Raw genomic sequence first — 17,650 nt, 5'->3', positions numbered from 1 at the left:
CAATGGTAGCTAAGACATAAAAGTTTGTTCCATTTAACAAACCACATGCTTACTTTTTGCTAGTCCTTAGTTCAGCCCAATAACATAAACCCACCTGTTACTAGGGCACAAGTCCCCAAGGGATCCAAGCATCTTAGACCGAGTTAGCATGGGTATGGGAATATGCACTGTATGTGACCTAGGCATGCAGGCTTCACATAGCAAAGCCAACAAGAGAAATAATTCTGTGGTGTCAGCACAGAGGCAAGCCCATCTTACCATACAAATTGTAACTGAATGTCAAGTCATTTGCATCTTGTTTGACTTCCCTTTAATTCCAAAGTACAAGCTGCTACCAGAAAAAGAATCCACAAGAGATGCCCAAGAATACAGAGGTATGCCCAATGCACATGGGTGAGGATGTTGCTCCTACAGCATATGAAAAGTTGGGAAGAATGTGACCTTGGTAGCATTTTATTCTGGGTTTGGCACCAGACAGATCTTCGACCCAGTGTTGGCTGGAATTTAAGACCTTTCAAAACACACAAACACCCAAGCACACGAGTGGGCATGCACACTAAACTCCCTCCCTCCTTGGGGAATCTGCTTCCTTTAAAAAACAAAACCAGGCAGAGGCAAATTCTTTACCTGCTGAGCCTTTTATCACTGATCATATGCACTTACAAGATTTTTTTTTATTAAAATTCAAATAATTGTTGAGTGGAATATTCCTAAAATATCTTGCTGTAGCAATTAATAAGATGTTACAATTTGACCTTGACCCCAAAGTTTAGTTTCAGGGTCAACACTAAGAACATCAACTAGGTATGCCAAATCTTTCAAGTTGGAAAAGAAGAGCATCACCTTAAAGTTCACATTCAATTGCACAAAACATTCCAAAATGTTTTGAGTAAGTTCATGCTTTTTATTTAAGCTGCGTGCATAGCTATCCTAAGCCGCGTGTGGCTCACTGGATTTGTAGGCCGGACATGTCTCTTAGGTGAGGGGTGTGCTTAACCATGACAGCGCTTGACTACCGTGTGCATGGCACTAGGTCTAACCCAGCACCATGAATGGAACAAATAAGAAGCCCAAATAATCCACACATACAAAGCAGTGACACAAACAAAAGGATTCCTGAAACACGTTTTCCTTCTGTTGCTGCTTTTGCAGTCAAAGACATTTCTATACTCCTCATCATTCCACGCTCTCTACGTTTTATTTAGGGCTTTTTTTAACCTGGGGTTTTTTTTGGGCGGGGGGATAGATCTGTCTTGCCTAAGAAACACACAGAGACGATGTCATACCATACATATCAGGAACAGAAGTTAAATTTTTGGGCAATATCGGAAAGAATAATACAATAATTTGCTAACAGGGATTTGCTGTTTTATAGATACAGATAAAATAGTTTATCTACTTTACAAAGTAATATTAGAGATATATACAGAATCCATGATTTACAAAAACTTGTGATAAAATTTTCTTAATGTTTCCCCTAGCAAAAACTGTAAATTTGTTAGAAAAAAAACTAATACTTGTTAAAGTATCAAGTAATATAGGACAAGGTATTATAAAACAAAACACACAGCTGGAAAACATTTTATTTTCTACTTCATATAACATTGTTCAAGACCATGTGACTTCAAAAGTCTCTTTTCTATAACTTTTATGATTTAAAGGTACCACTTAAAAATATTTACTGATGCTATAAATATTATTTTCCTATATATTAATGATTTTAATGAATGCCATATCCATTATATCTTTTGCTCCTTTGGTCAAAAAGATGAACAGAAAACTTTAAATCAAATGTTTAGACATTCAAAACTTTTTAAGAGCACATACACACAAACCAAATCTACACCAGCAACTATTAGTTCAAAAATTACACACAATTTAAAAAACAAATTTTAAATTTTAAACAAAAAACAATAATGACCAAATTAAAGAAAATTTAAGCATCAGATTTAGTATCTTAATTTTTAGGCTATTCAGAAATATATTTTGTGAATAAGAATTATTTCATAAATATATATGTATAAATATAAATAGGTATCTACAGGATCTGTGGTGCCAGAGAAAATTCTTTAAAGAAAAAAATTGCACTTTTAAATTTTCAGGGTGTTGTCAAATTTATAGTTCAAGTAAAACACAATTACCCATCCAGGTGCTTTTGGCACAAGTGTTCAGGTGAATATTGACACAATCTGAATACACAATGCTTTTTATTTATTCGCAGAATATGAAGAACCAAACAAAATTCAGAATTCTGACCAAAAAAATCCCAGATAACTGCAATTACTTAAATACAAAAAATATTGTTTTAAAAAGACGTTAAGCCTGCCTCTCTATCTGGAATGTATAAAATTTACTAGTAATTGTTTTTTCCAATCCCCTCAGCAAGAATTCCCAGCTTAATAGAAATGTAACACCATCTTTTTGATTCATGTACAACTTGGATCACACCCCAGTATATAAGGACAAAAAATAAATGTACAATAAAAAGATGGGATAAATGAGGAGAGGCTTTTTGGTCTTGAATTCTTCACCTACAAGTAAAGAAGCAGCACTGTAGGCAGCCCAGAACACACCAAATAGCTTCAAGAAAAAAAAAGGAGAAGGCAGCACGTCAGCAAATCAATCAACATTTTGAGTATCAAAGAGAACATTTACTTTTTTAAAAAAATAAGAGTTTGTCTGGGTGGCCCTGGCTGTCCTGGAACTAGGTCTGGATCTGTAGGCCTGGCTTCAAACTCAAAGTCACCTCCACTGCCTCCTAATGCTGGGATTACAGACATGCCACCATGGGCTGCTGCAAGTGATACTTTTTAAGAACATTTAACCTTGTTCTGTTTCCTAACTTCTGTAATTAAAAAAGGAAAGAAACCTAACCATAATAATCACCTGTAAACTCCATCTAAAGAGACACTTGGAGTCAGGCACATTGGCTTACACCTACCACTTGAATTCAAGGCAAGCTTGGGCTATCAGAATCAAAATGTCTCAAAAACCAAACAAAAGCCCCCAAACAAAATCAAAACCCGACAAACAAAAAACAGCAGCAAAGTAAACACAATACACACTGTATAACTTACTTTTATAAGTGTAGATACCATTTCAAAAGACCCAGCCACCAGAAGTATAGGGGCTATTACAATGAGAGGAAGTAACGAATACCCTATGACTCCAAGAACTTGGCCATATGCAACCTATGAAGTTTAAAAAATGTACATGAGCATCACAGGAATCAGAATATTTATTTTAACCATTTTCAATATCATATTCTTTGTCTGACTGACAAAAGTATGAGAATTAAAAATCATAAAGGATCACATCCAATGTATTTCAACATATTCTCTCATCTTATATATTACCACTGTATTTTCAATAGGCTTCAATAGGCTTCAGTGTCCTGATACTCAACCCCATATTGCAGACCCTGTCTCTAGCTCCAGGATTATGTGTCTACCATCATTACACTGCATACATGGAATGCACACACACACAGAGAATAAGGTAACTTTTGGTCTCTTTTCTCAGACAGGGTTTCTCTGTGTAGCCCTGGCTGTTGTGGAACTCACCTTGTAGACCAGGCTGGCCTCAAACTCCAGAATTCTACCTGCTTCTTCTTTCTCAGTGCTGAGATGAAAGGCATGAGCTGCCACATCTGGCAGAAGTAATGTTTTATAAATGACAAAGGTGTGTTGTTGCAAAATCCATCCAGAGGATTTTGTTTTTTAAATATTTCTTTTATTTTGTGTGCCTAAGTGTTTTGTCTGCATGTATGTCTGCACCACATGCATGCCTGGTGCCTGAGCAAGTGGCAAGTCCCCATGTGGCTGCTGTGAACGGAACCAGTGCTTTGCAAGAACAGGTGCTCTTAACCACTGAGCTGACTCTCCAGACCTCAGAGTCATTCTTAATGACCAGTTCATATATAGAAATTCCTAACTGCAACAAACCTTTAACAAACTATGTTTGCTGCACTTTGGAGTATTTAGGAACAAAATCTACACTGATCTGAAAAAGCTATTAAAATACTCTTTCAGCTGTTTAGCTGTGTGAAGTCTTGCTTTCTTCCTCCTCCTCCTTTTTTTTCTTTTCAAGAGTCATTTACTTGTTTCATGTGTGTACACTGTAGCTGACTACAGACACACCAGAACAGGACATCAGATCCCATTAGATGGTGTGAGCCATTTGGTTGCTGGGAATTGAACTCAGGACTTTGGGAAGGACAGTTAGTGCTCTTAACTGCTGAGCCACCTCTCACCTCTCCAGCCTGCCTTGCTCTCTTCTTATAGTTTAACTAAAACTAGACATCATAAGGCACCGAATGAGGAAAGCCAGTTTTAAAGGCTGGCTTTTAAGAAGCCATGTGTTAAGCTATTCTTTTAACATTTCTGTTTTGGAAAAATAAGTTATTTTTAGCTAAAATGTAGTATTTATACTTAATATTGCCAGTTTGTTAACTCTAAATAAGTATTTTAAATTACTTTAATTTGCTGGCTGAGAGTGGTGGCACATATTAGCAATCCCAATTCCTGAGATACAGACAAGAGGACCAAAAACTAAAGCCCTCATCTATGAGTCTTTGTCTCAAAAAGTATAACCCCAATCTATTCTCTAATAGGGCAAATAATGAGAAACACTGAGAAATCTCTATGGCAACTGAGAGCTGGCTGGAGAGCAGTTGTCAACTCTATGCTTCTGTGAAGAGCATTATAGTATTTGATAGGTGGGAAGAGACCTTTCCTCTTCATTCCTTACGTTATAGAGTAGATTTAATAACTGTATTGATCATCCTGAAAGAAACTAGTATAACTTAAAAGACAATTCTGGGATCAGAACCCATTTATTATTGTTGCCAGGAAGAGTGGCACATGCCTTTAATTCTAGCACTTGAGAGAGAGGCAGAGTTCTGTGAGTTCAAGGCCAATCTCATCTACACAGTGAGTTCCAGGTTAGCTAGGGCTATCTAAGGAGACTGTCTAGCAAAGAGCATAAAAACAAACACTAAGAAAAATACTTATTAAAATTAAGTACTTACTTCTCCACCAAGAACTCTAGCCAGTAAGAAAATTGTCAGTGAACCAAATATCCAAATGGTTATAATCCATGAGACCACCTTGAAGAGGAAAAAAAATCATTAACTAAAAAAATAAAACATAATAAACTGCTAAATTTTCAGAAATCCAGTTCTCTGCTATGTAAAACAGCTTAGCAAGCCCTATTTCAGGTCTGAGCTCTATTAGTTCTCAAGTACATCTCCAAGTCTTACAAATGCAAAGTGCAATACAAACTACAGCGAAATCAAAGTCCAACAATTATTGCTTATAAAATCTCCATTATTTCAAGATACATGATAAAAGGTAACTTTAAAGAAGACAAAATGTTTACTACTAGTCCTCTGGCTTATCATATATCTTGCAAGCAAGAGCCAATCCCAAAATAAGCTGTCAGTCTAAGAAGTCTTTAAAACTTATTTAAGATAGGTGTATTTAACACTGTGTCCTGGGAGAGTTTGCAAATAATACTCTGTTAGGAATATAAACATACTGGTTGCCTAGATCTTCGTTTCCTCCATCAGTCTGAACAAATTCTTACACTGTGGTGCTGGCTGCCTTCAAACTTACTGTGAAGATCAGGATAGCCTCAAACTTACATCAGTCTTCTTGCCTCAGCCTCCGACTACACGCAGATTCTGGATTTTGGTTTCTAAATATTCCCTCACTAGAACTGACACTTTTGAAGAATACTGACTGCTTCTAAGGCTAGAAGAAAGAGTGTACTCAAAAAGTATGCAACATGGAGGTGAATTATAGCTCAGTTGATAAAGTTCTTGCCACAAAAGCATGGGCTTTAAGGTGAATTCCATGACCTACACAAAATGTTGGGTAAAGTGGCACACACTTGTAATCCCAGCACTGGGGAATGGAGACAGAACCTAGGCTAAATGGCAAGTCTCAAGTCTCACTTTATACATTGTCTCAAAAATCAAAGTAGATGGTGTCCTGAGGAACAACCATCAAAGCTGACCTCTGGTATTAATTTGAACACACACTCACCTGCGCATGCACACACAGACACAAAGTACAGGAACTCAAGGAAGCTCCCAATGGCTAACGCTGGAATAATCTAAATAAAGAACCCACACTAATGTAAATAACTGGATAAGTAAGTAACAGAAAAGGGTAGCGGTTCTTTAAAAATTACTTGCTAGTAAGCATAGATAAAATGAAGGAGATAGGATAATCACCATTAAATAAATATAACAGTAATAACTGGGTTGAAAATTTATTAGGCTCAAGTTTGATGAGAAACACAATATTTATATAATTGCAAAATATCTATAGAACATATTAATGATAAAAAATAAGCCAAATTAGGGGCTCATACCTGTATATTAATATTCAAAAATCTGAGGCAGGAGGATCACTATCAAGTGAGCCCCAAAAGAAAATAAAAACAAAAACTGGGCTAAATATATAGCTCAGGGATAAAGCACTTGCTTTAGAAGGTGCCAGGCCTGTATCTGTTTGCTTTCCCATGGCTGTGATAAACACCATGTCCAAAAGTAACCTGTTATTGTTTTGTTTTTGTTATTTTTTCTTTCTGCTTTCACTTGAGACTATGTATTCTCCACTGTTCTAGAACCAGCTATGTAGGCCGGCTGGCCTCCCAAGTGCTGGGATTAAAGGTATGCACTACAAAACCTGGCCTAATATCATTTGACAAGACAGTTTAAAATCTCCCAGGAACCAGACCAGGGTATAGCTGAGAGTTTCCAGATTGGGTTAATGGATGTGGAAACCTACCCTAAATACTGAGTGGTATTATCCCATGGGCACCTGCTGAATGAAATGGGCAAGCTTCCCCATGATGTCATCACCATTTTGAAATGAGAGCCAAAACAAATACTTTTTTCTGCTGAGGTGCTTTGGCTAGATATTTAGTCACACAACGAAGTAACTAGTAGAGGCTGAACAGATGGCTGTCATCAAGAACACACATCACTTCCAGAATTCCAAATCTAATTGCTGGCACTCACACTGACTTTCCGAGGGACCAGCACACCATGCCTGTACCCACATATATATGCTTTAAAAAAAAAAAAAGAACATGCCCACATACATATACATTTTTTAAGGCTCAATCTTGTTTTTTGTTGAGACAGTAGACCAGACTAGCCTTGAACTCACAGAAACCCACCTGCTTCTGCCTCACACATATAACTAAAATTAGTAAAAATGAATCATAAAAAAATTAATGAATAGTGATAGTGTTGTACACCTTTAGTCCTTTAGAACTTAGGAAACAGGCAGGCGATTTCTGTTCGAGACCAGTCTAATCTACAGAGCAAGTTCCAGGACAGCCAGTGCTACACAAAGAAACCCTGTTTCAAAAAACAAACAAACAAACAAATTTAATAAAATTCAAAAAATCTGGGGCTAGAGAAACAGCTTAGCAGTTAATATTTGTTCTTGCAAGGGACCCGAGTTTGACTGCTAGCATTCATGGGATGGCTAAATCACATGTAAAGCTAGCTCCAGGCAACACAACAGGCATGTACTTAGTGCACATACTTTCATGCAGGCAAAACATACATGTAAGTAAAACAAATAAAAATCTTAAAAAAATGGAAACACTGAGAAAGAACTAGTCCAAGGTACTCCTTAGTTAATTCATTATGAAACAATTTCAGGAACAAACAAATAAGGGTAAAATAGACAAAGGCAAAAACGTCTCAAATACATGTATTTTATAGTAAATATGTAACTACACCTTTTTTTTTCTTAAAGATCAGCCTGCCTCTGCCTTCTGAGTGCTGGGATGAAAAAAGTGCACCAGTACTGCTCAGGGACCTAATTTTTGAGTGTCATAAAAAGATTTAACATTTGTAATCAAACAAGGTGTACTTACCCTAAACTGTCCATATAATGATATCATGGAAAAGAAAAGAACCACAGCCAGTGGACCCCAGAAGTCAGGATTGTCTCTCACCACTTGTCTATTGAAACCAAGCGATGGCATCGGCATCAAAACACAACGGATTTTGTAGTAAATATCCTTTAGATCAATGTCCAATTCTTCCCTATAATTCAAAGAAAGGATCTTAAAAATTGTAACTTTGAATACTAAAACAGGTTTAGAAGAACTTTCAACAAGACAGTATGATATCCACAGGTCAACAACTGTACATGAAGTACATATTAGACTGATTCCATGGTAAAAGATATCTCAGCTTTACATATGTTGAAACATCCTCCAATCTTGTAATTGCTAGTGTTTTGAAATTGCTAATAGTATGGAATGAAACCAAAGCTTCCAGGATCTGCCTCTGTCCCAGTATTGGGATAAAGGTATGTGCCACACTGCATAGAAATAATTAAATTTTAAACCCAAATTTTAGCCTAACTGTTCAACAATGATTATCTGGAATCAGAGCATATCTGTGTATGGGTGTGAGTCTGAGTATCCTTGCTAGCCTGAAACTCACAAGGACACCTGTCTGTCTCCAGAGTGTTGGGATTACAGGAGCGTGGCAGCAGAGTGGACCTTGTTTTAAAGACACATTTACTGACATGTGTCTGTCCCGCATACACTCAGCGAGCTACAAGGATGGAGCTGCATGTTCTGCTCCATCGTTCCCCACTTACTCCTCTGCAGAGACGGCCAACCTAGGTCTAGGTCTTCTGGGGTAAATCCTGATTCTCACATTTCTATACCTCAAATACTGAGATTACAAAGCCTGACTTTCAGTTCTATAGATTTTAAAAAATAATTTTTAATGAGTGTTTTATCTGTATGTATGTCTGTATAAGACATAAGTGCCTTGTGCCCTCAGAATAGGAATTTGGGGGCTGAAGAGATAGCTCAGTGGTTAAGAGCTGCTCTTCCAAAAGTCCTGAGTTCAATTCCCAGCAACCACATGATGGCTCACAACCACCAGTAATGGGATCTGATGCCCTCTTCTGGTGTGTCTGCAGACAGTGTACTCACATACATAAAATAAAGAGGGGGGAGGGGATTTGGATCCCCTAAAACTGAATTACAAGAGTAATGAGCCTTGTAAGTTCTGTGAATAGTACTCTTAACCATTGTGCCAGTTCTCCAGTCCCCATTTTAAAAGTTCCTCACAACCACTGAGGCATGCCTTTAATCCCAGGACTTGGAAGGCACAGGTAGGCAGGCAGATCTCTGAGTTCTAGGCCACCCTACTCTACAGAGCAAGTTCCAACTCTGACTTGGGAGGTAGGGGGAACGAACGAAATTCCTGATATTCAGGTTAAAGAAACACTCTTTCATTATTGCTTCAGTTTCCCTTTTTCCTGAGACAGGGTTTCTCTGTTCTGAAACTCTGTAGATCAGGCTGGCCCCAGCCTCACATAGATCCACCTGCTTTTGCCTTCTGAGTACTGGGATTAAAGGCACACACTTCAGCTGAGCTGTACTGTATCAGTTTTTTAAAAGACCAGTAACCCTGAAAACTGCTGTCATTTTTTAAAGATGTATTTGTACACTTGTTTCTATGAGTGTATGAAGTCAGAAAACAGACAGGAGATGGGACTACAGGCAGCTAGCTGTGTTGCCTGATATGGGTCCAGGACTAAAGTCAAGTTCTCTGAAACACCAGGAAGCTCTCTTAACTGCTGAGCCATCTCTCTGTTCTTTACCAAAAGCTTTCTCTACTTCATTTTTTTCACCAAAAAGGCTTAAGCTTTTCCTCATCTGTCTTTAAAAATATAAGCATCCTACAGATTAGGTCTTAAAAACACAAATTACATATTTTTCACATACAAAAGGGGCTTGTTATCTTCAGGATCCTCATCTTCAACTTCCAAAAGCCAGCCATAGCCTCTCTGTCTCAGAAATGTAGAAGCCGTAGATTCTTTGATAAAATCTCCACTTACACCCAGGTTTAATTTGACATCTGGAGCTGCTATAGAACCACTGAGATCTTAGAAGAGAAGACAAAACTGTAAACCAGGGTAAAATATGTAAATCTGAACACACACACACACACACATTTTTTTCAAGCAATTATGATTTGCTTATCTCTGAATATTTGATATTACATATAATCAAATTTTGTCAATGGAAAAAATTTTTAATCAATGATAGACACTGTACTACCTTTCATTTTACAATTAGAGAAAAAACAAAAGAGGTGAAAGACAAGCCAGGTATAATAGAACATGCCTGTAACTTCAGCACTCAGGAGGCTAAGGCATGTAGCCCAGGCTGACCTCAATTTCAATACTTAGACAAGGATGATCTTAAGTTCGGACCTTCCTGCTCTACCTTCCAAATGCTAGGATGAATCACCATACCTTCTATACTTCTATACCGCTGGGGAGGTAAACTCAGAGCCTCTTGCCTGTTACCAACTAAGCTACACAGTCAGTCCTACATCAGACTTCTTATAGCATATACCAACCCACTGAAAATGTTACCTTGTTCCCAGTCCCTGATCTACAGGACACATCTTAAAAATTTGTGTCAGACTAAAATTTAAAATAGGGCCAGAGCTGTATGTGATAGGATATGTCTTTAATCCCTAAAGTAGGGAGACAGAAGCTACCTTGTCTACAAAGAGTCTAAGGCAACCAGAGTTAACATAGTGAGACCCTGTCTCATTAAAAAAAAAAAAAAAAAAAAAAGAAAGAAGAAAAAGAAAGGAAAAAAATACAAAAACCCCCCAAAAAACAAATAATATTTATAGAAATCAGATTTCTGAGAAAATTTATGATTATCTCTAAACTGTCTACACTGAAATTTCTTTTCTTTCTACTTTGTTAAGACAAGATTTCAATATGTAATCCTGGCTGGCAGAGAACTTGATAAATTTGTAGTTCAAGCTGGCCTGGAATTCAGGTAACTATCTGCCTCTGCCTTCCAGAGCTGGGATTGAAGGGGTTCACCACCGGACAAGCCCTAGCTTCTTGAACAGTTCTATAGTCAAATCAACTTCTTCATATCAGGCAGTTAAATCTGGTCCCTGGGAAATAAATAAAATTAAGTAAAAGCAAAATGCCAAAACACTAGCAAATGGAAAGTCAGGTTACAAGGAGTTGAACTAAAGGGGGGAGGGTGGGGACACTGAGTTGAATTCCTTAAGTTTCAAATTCTCTTAAATCCAGTTTTCTGAATGTTGTGGTCAAACACTACAAACTGTGTGGACACAGGGATCTGGACAAGAAGTCAAATTCAATTAAAAACAATAAAAACCACGTCTCTTTGAAGAAAGTTCCCCTTAAGCTGCCAAAAAGTAACCTCAGTGGGGAAAAAGGTTTTCCTATTATTAGCAGAGCAACACAGCTCTACTTTGTTCTCACTCTTAGATCCTTCACTCCTTAGAGTAACTGGAGCGGAGCACGTCAGAAAGAAAACCTTACACAGATCGGCGATTTCACTTGTGAACCAGCCACACGGGGACCCAGCCCGCAGCCGGGGTGGTGAGGCTCAACGCAGGGCCGGCGCCCCGCACCCTCTCTAGTCACCCGAGGCCTCCGGGAAAGTCCAGAGAGCACAGCGGCGGAGTCCGCACCCTGCCATCCCCGCCCCGAAGGCCTGTCAGCCTCGGCCTCACCTTCCGCGTCCGCCGAAGAGACAAAGGTGAAGTCCCCGTTCGCAGGCGCATAGGCCGGGGGCGGGCCCGGAGGCTGCATCCCGCCGGCCTCGGAGCGGCGGGGCCCGGGCCAGGGGACGACCTGCTAAGGGGCGGCCTGCGAGCCGGAAGGCGCGGGCTGGGGCAAGGACGGAGACCCGAGAGGCAGTTCACCCGGCCGCTCCTGACGAGGTCGCTCCAGAGCCCAGCCGATGGCGAGCACCCAAGCACCACGACACGGACGCCCGGACAGGACCATAACAGTGACAGCGCCACCTGGATTGGCTGTTTGTAATCTACTCGACTATTGGCTCCCGTGAGGAAGCTCTGATTGGCTCCTTCTGGTGTTGATTCCGGAAACCACCCCGGAGCCGGAAGTGACCTCAGAAACCTGTTTCGCCCTAATCGGCTGTTTATTTAAATAGTTTACAAAGTTTCCCTCTTTCTGTTTTAATAAACATATCCTCTTCGTTGTTTAACAGAATTTGAGAGGTTAGTCGTTTGACTTGTATTCCCGGAACTCGTAGAGGCTGAGGCAGGAGAATTGTTGCGACTTCGAGGCCAGCATTGGCTAAAAAGTGAGGCCCCGCCTCAAAGCAAAACAACAACAAACCCACAAAAACTACTTAAATTTCAAGACTTAGAGTCCCTCATTTCTGACCACAAATTCTGCCACCTTCATTCATTAATTGTACAGAATGTTTATAAAACTATGTGCCATGTCAAAGCCTAGTCTCTTTATTTTCAAAACAAAGAGGCTGGAGAATGGTCATCGTAAAGCTGTAAATTTCCATCTACAGATTAAGTGTACTCTGGCCGAATTCTCTTATGAGGAAGGCTACAGTCCGGAAAGGATAAATTAGGGCAAAGAGTAAGTCCCTTGTTTCGCGCCTGGTGCTGATTTCAGCTGTCCCCTGATAAACTACCCAGTTTACAAACTCACCTAAGAGGGTTTTATTTTTAAAGTCTATGCGTGTGTGCTTCAGTGTACGTGTGCGTGCAGATGCTTGCAGAAGCCTCAAGAGGACTTCAGATCTCCAGTTCTAGCAGATGTGAGCCACCAATGCGAGTACTGGAAACCCAAACTCAAGTCTACAAGAGCAGCAACAGTTCTTAACCTCTGAGCCATCTTCCCAGTCACTCATCTATGTTTATAATCTTACATTTTACTTTTTATTATTTTTAAAGTATGTATATGTATGTTGGTAAACCGAGAACCACCCACATCCCTGAACCTGGTGCTCCCCTTGTTGTAAATTAGATTTCTCGCCTAGGCCCAGACAGACCACACCAAACACGGTTCCACGTGGAGAGGTTTAATAGAACGGGATAGGGCAGGGGTCAAGGCCGGGCGAAGAGAGGAAGAGGAAAGAGGGAGAGGAGGGAGGGTTTTGGTCTTTTGTAGGGGTAGTGACGTCACTTGCTCCCAGGTGGAGATGGGATTTAGAACTGATGTCTTCTGGGAATGCTTTGGCTGCTTCCATGGCAATTGATGTGCTAGGTTCCTGTCACCTGTGGGTGGAGCCATTGCTGGGGGAGGGGGCTATCCTAATGCCAACACCCCTAGCCCAGCTTCGGTAACAGCGCCAGCGGCTACGTCATCAACTATGAATTCGACGTACTTCCCCTTTTGCTACGTTGAGTAATCTCCCTGTGCACATGCTCCTTACCATTTATATAGCCCAAGCCTTCACAGCTTGCTACTTGAGGCTCTCAGAGGCAGCCTTTTGTATAACTACCCTCCAATAAGCCTCTCCAGTCAGGTCTTTTGCATGGTGGTATTTTGTGGTATCCTTTGGCCCTCCGATCACGGCAAAAACCCTTAACAGTATACACTGAGCGCAGGTTCCTTCGGAGCCAGAGGAGAATGTTTGGGCCCCTGAAAATGGAGTCACAAGCAGCTGTTAGCATCCTCACATGGGTGTTAGGAACAGAATCCAGGGCCTCCGCAAGAGCGCCAGAGCAGTATGGACTCTTAATAGCTGAGCCATCTCTTCAGTTCCTACCTATGTTTTTATATGCCTAAATACAGTTTAATATTCAAACTACATAAAAGTGGTTTTGAGTGCTCTGAGGGTGTATTGTGAAAGACATGAACGATGCACAAGGAATCCATAATGGAACGAAAGAAAGGCATATTCTCTAATACCTTAAAAGGAACTTAGGGATTTTTTTTTTTTTTTTTTTTTTTTTTTTACCGGAGGGAACAGGTTGGCACACAAAGGATGAATAGAAAGTTAAGAGAAATATGTAAAGGTGTATGTGTAGTGATTTACTGGACTCGGGAGACCGGAAGTCATGGAATTTTTATGAGAATAAAATTGATGCAGATAAAATCACGTAAATATGTAGTAAAGTAACTATAAAGGACCAGGCGTGTGGACAACATCTTTTTTCCCCAACACCTGAGAAGCAGACCTCTGTGAATTCAGTGCCAGTCTGGTTTCCATGGAGGGTTCAGGCCAGCTAGAGACAGTGAAACCCTGTTGAAGGAAAGGGAGAGGTTCATGAGATATTCTGAAGAGTTTACGTTATTTTCTCCTGAGGAAAGGGTGTGATATAACCAGATATACCTCTTTGAACTATTACTTAAACTATACATATTGGGAAAGTGAAGACTTTTGTAGATACGCATTAGAATATTTTTAACAGGTCTTCATTATGTAGTTCTGACTGGCTAGTAATTCTCTATAAATCCAGGCTTGCCTGGAACTCACATATTCACCTACTTCTGTCTCCATACACACAGACACATACACACACGATTCTTGTACTAGGTTTAGAATTCTAGAAATGAGAAAGTAACTATGAGAGACATTGAGGTTAGAAATCCAACAGAATTAGTGACAAACCACAAGATACTAAGAGTGAAGAACAGCAAGGAGCTGGAATGCGGCCATGTTTCTCTCTCTTTTTTTTTCACCCCTGTAGGGTTTCTCTGTGTAGCCTAGGCATGCTCCTGCCTCCCGAGTGCTGGGGTTAAAGGTGTGCGCCACCACTGCCCAGCAAGTAATTTTTTTTTCTCTTCAGACATGGTATATGAAGCCTAAGCTGGCCTCCAATTCCATATGTACCCAAGTTTGACCTTGAGCATCTGATCTTGCTCTTTGTGCCTTTCCAGGGACAGCATTACAGGCAAGTGCCATCAAGTCTGCCTTAGGCAGTGCTGGCAACCAGACTCCGCCACTAGTAAATGCTACCCAAGCACTGAACCAACTGAGTGCACCCTCAGCCCTGATGTAGAAATGCGACTGAGTGTAGAAATGAAGGCTAGAATGACAGCTTGACAGTTAAGAGCACTGGCTGCTTTTCCGGAAGATCCAAGTTTGGTCCTCAGCACTCAGTTCAGGCAGCTGACAGACACTGTGACTCCAGCTCCAGGGATCCAAAGCTGATGTCCTCTTCAGGGCCCCTGAACACATAGGGCACTGCTTTTAAATATGTGTACTTTAGGGATTCTATCACTGCAATGAAACACCAGGACCGAGATTCTCAGACACTCCATGCAAGGCAAGGACGCCAGATACCTCAAAAGGAGAGTTAAAGGGGGGAATATTGATGTGCTCCATCAGAAAAAGCTCTCATTGTTCAGTATGAAGTGGAAGCTACCATTCTTGGAGAAATGGGGGATCCCATGTTGGGAGAGCGAAAGGAATGCCAAAAAATCATCTGTCTGAAGAGTCTCAATGCTAACACACATAACTTCTCTGGCCCGGAAAGTGGTTGAAGAATGTAAACTCACCCATCCCTCAAAGCTAAATGAGATAGAACAGCTTTTGTATTATCTACAGAACCGCCGGGACTCATTGTCAGGAAAAGAAAAAAAGAAAAAAAAAAGAAAAATCAAGCAAGCCTAAAGACCTACCTCCTTTTGAAGGGATGGAGATTGACAAAGTAGCCAACATTAATGACATGGATGAGTACATTGAGCTCTTGTATGAAGACATTCCAGACAAGGTTCGGGGTTCTGCCTTGATTCTACAGCTTGCTTGAAATCCTGATAACCTGGAAGAGCTATTATTAAATGAAACTGCCCTGGGCCCACTAGCAAGAGTCCTGAGAGAAGACTGAAAACAAAGCATTGAGTTAGCTACAAACATCATTTATATCTTCTTCTGCTTCTCCAGCTTTTCTCATTTTCATGGGCTCATTACTCACTATAAAATTGGAGTGCTGTGCATGAATATCATTGATCATGAGTTAAAAAAACACGAGCTTTGGCAAGAAGAACTTTCTAAGAAGAAGAAAGCTGTTGATGAAGACCTTGAAAATTAAACCTTGAGAAAGGATTATGACAAAACCTTAAAAAAATACCAGGGACTTGTGGTGAAACGAGAGCAGCTATTGAGAGTGGCTCTCTATCTGCTCCTGAGTCTTGCGGAGGACACACGCACGGAGCTGAAGATGAGGAACAAGAACATCGTCCACATGCTGGTGAAGGCCCTTGATCGGGACAACTTTGAGCTGCTCATTCTGGTCGTGTCATTCTTGAAGAAACTCAGTATTTTTATGGAGAATAAAAATGACATGGTACAGATGGATATTTTACCAGAAAAAAAATGGTAAAAATGATGCCCTGTGAGGGTGAAGATCTCATGAATATCACCCTCCGGCTCCTCTTAAACCTCTCGTTTGACATAGGCCTGAGGAATAAGATGGTACAAGTCGGACTTCTCCCAAAGCTCACTGCGCTCCTGGGCAATGAAAACTACAAACAAATAGCATAAGCATGGATGACCACTCTAAGTCAATGTTTGCATATACTGACTGATACCACAGTTAATGAAGATGCTCTTTGAATGTTCAGATGAGCGAATTGTCTTGGAGCTGATTTCTTTCTGCATCAATCTTGCTGCTAACAAGAGAAATGTCCAGCTCATCTGTGAAGGAAATGGGCTGAAAATGCTCATGAAAAGAGCACTGAAGCTCAAGGACCCACTGCTGATGAAGATGATCAGAAACATCTCCCAGCACGATGGACCCACTAAGAATTTGTTCATTGATTATGTTGGGGACCTTGCAGCCCAGATTTCTAGTGATGAAGAGGAGGAGTTCGTAATCGAGTGTTTAGGAACACTGGTAAATCTGACAATCCCAGATCTAGACTGGGAACTGGTTCTGAAGGAGTACAAACTAGTTCCATTCCTCAAAGATAAACTAAAGCTAGGTGCCGCAGAAGATGACCTTGTGTTGGAAGTGGTCATAATGATTGGGACAGTGTCTATGGATGACTCGTGCGCTGCACTACTAGCTAAATCTGGGATAATCCCAGCACTCATTTAACTGCTGAATGCTCAGCAAGAAGATGATGAATTTGTGTGTCAGATAATTTATGTCTTCTACTAGATGGTTTTTCATCAGGCCACAAGAGATGTCATAATCAAGGAAACACAAGCTCCAGCATATCTCATAGACCTGATGCATGATAAAAATAATGGAATCTGGAAAGTCTGTGATAACACATTAGATATCATCGCAGAGTATGATGAAGAGTGGGCAAAGAAAATTCAGAGTGAGAAGTTTCTCTGGCATAACTCTCAGTGGTTGGAGATGGTGGAGAGTCGTCAGATGGTTGAGAGTGAGCAGTACTTATAGGGTGATGGTGGGATTGAGCCGTACATCCATGAAGGGGACATTCTCGAAAGGCATGACCTCTTCTACAACTCAGATGGACTGATTACCTCTGAAGGAGCAATAAGTCCAGACTTCTTCAATGATTTTCACCTCCAGAATGGAGATGTGGTTGGGCAGCACGCGTTTCCTTGGTCAGCCAGTGGGAATCCTTGGACACCCTGTCACCGCATATGGACTCGGCCCTGACGAGCCTTACTACTACAGCTTTGGGTCTCGATAAAATCACCCCTCCCATGCATACACTCAGCTTAGGAGAAATCTGTGTGCTGTGGGTTAACCTTGAACCTTGACTTAATAATGCATGTTGTAGTCCTGTGGGCTGTGTTGCTTAATTCTCCACGTTGTTAGCTTTGGGGTAACTAACCCTCAGTCTTCGTCAATACACTTGATGCTCCACTGTTCACTCATCCAGCCACATCCTGAGGT

The 17,650-nt window shown here is 40.5% G+C and overlaps 1 protein-coding gene and 1 pseudogene across 2 annotated transcripts; one reads left to right on the top strand and one right to left on the bottom strand.

The window, feature by feature from the left end:
* Nucleotides 1–293: 293 nt before the first annotated feature.
* Nucleotides 294–11,835, bottom strand: YIPF4 (Yip1 domain family member 4). The gene is made up of 6 exons (XM_080928607.1): nucleotides 11,573–11,835; nucleotides 9,781–9,940; nucleotides 7,903–8,074; nucleotides 5,030–5,107; nucleotides 3,078–3,191; nucleotides 294–2,580 (listed from the first exon to the last, which is right to left on the bottom strand). The coding sequence occupies exons 1-6, from the start codon at nucleotides 11,649–11,651 to the stop codon at nucleotides 2,443–2,445; spliced, it is 741 nt and encodes a 246-aa protein (XP_080784733.1). The 5' UTR covers nucleotides 11,652–11,835; the 3' UTR covers nucleotides 294–2,442.
* Nucleotides 11,836–15,093: 3,258 nt separating this feature from the next.
* On the top strand, nucleotides 15,094–17,444 carry LOC308436458 (kinesin-associated protein 3-like; annotated as a pseudogene). Its single transcript has one exon. The product of its transcript is annotated as a kinesin-associated protein 3-like (transcript).
* The last annotated feature ends 206 nt before the right edge of the window (nucleotides 17,445–17,650 follow it).

Source organism: Micromys minutus (genome assembly GCF_963924665.1).
Source record: "Micromys minutus genome assembly, chromosome: 1".
NCBI classification, from domain to species: domain Eukaryota; kingdom Metazoa; phylum Chordata; class Mammalia; order Rodentia; family Muridae; genus Micromys; species Micromys minutus.
The sequence above is the reverse complement of the archived record's forward strand: the minus strand, read 5'-3'. Positions and strand labels throughout refer to the sequence as shown.

What these genes read in the sequence shown, in the direction of transcription:
- YIPF4 (XM_080928607.1), bottom strand. Translation starts at nt 11,651, where the DNA reads ATGCAGCCTCCGGGCCCGCCCCCGGCCTATGCGCCTGCGAACGGGGAC. An exon ending in CTCTTCGGCGGACGCGGAAG is followed by an intron (nt 9,941 to 11,572) that starts GTGAGGCCGAGG and finishes TTCTCTTCTAAG; the next exon opens with ATCTCAGTGGTTCTATAGCA. An exon ending in CATTATATGGACAGTTTAGG is followed by an intron (nt 5,108 to 7,902) that starts GTAAGTACACCT and finishes TTCCTCTTCAAG; the next exon opens with GTGGTCTCATGGATTATAAC.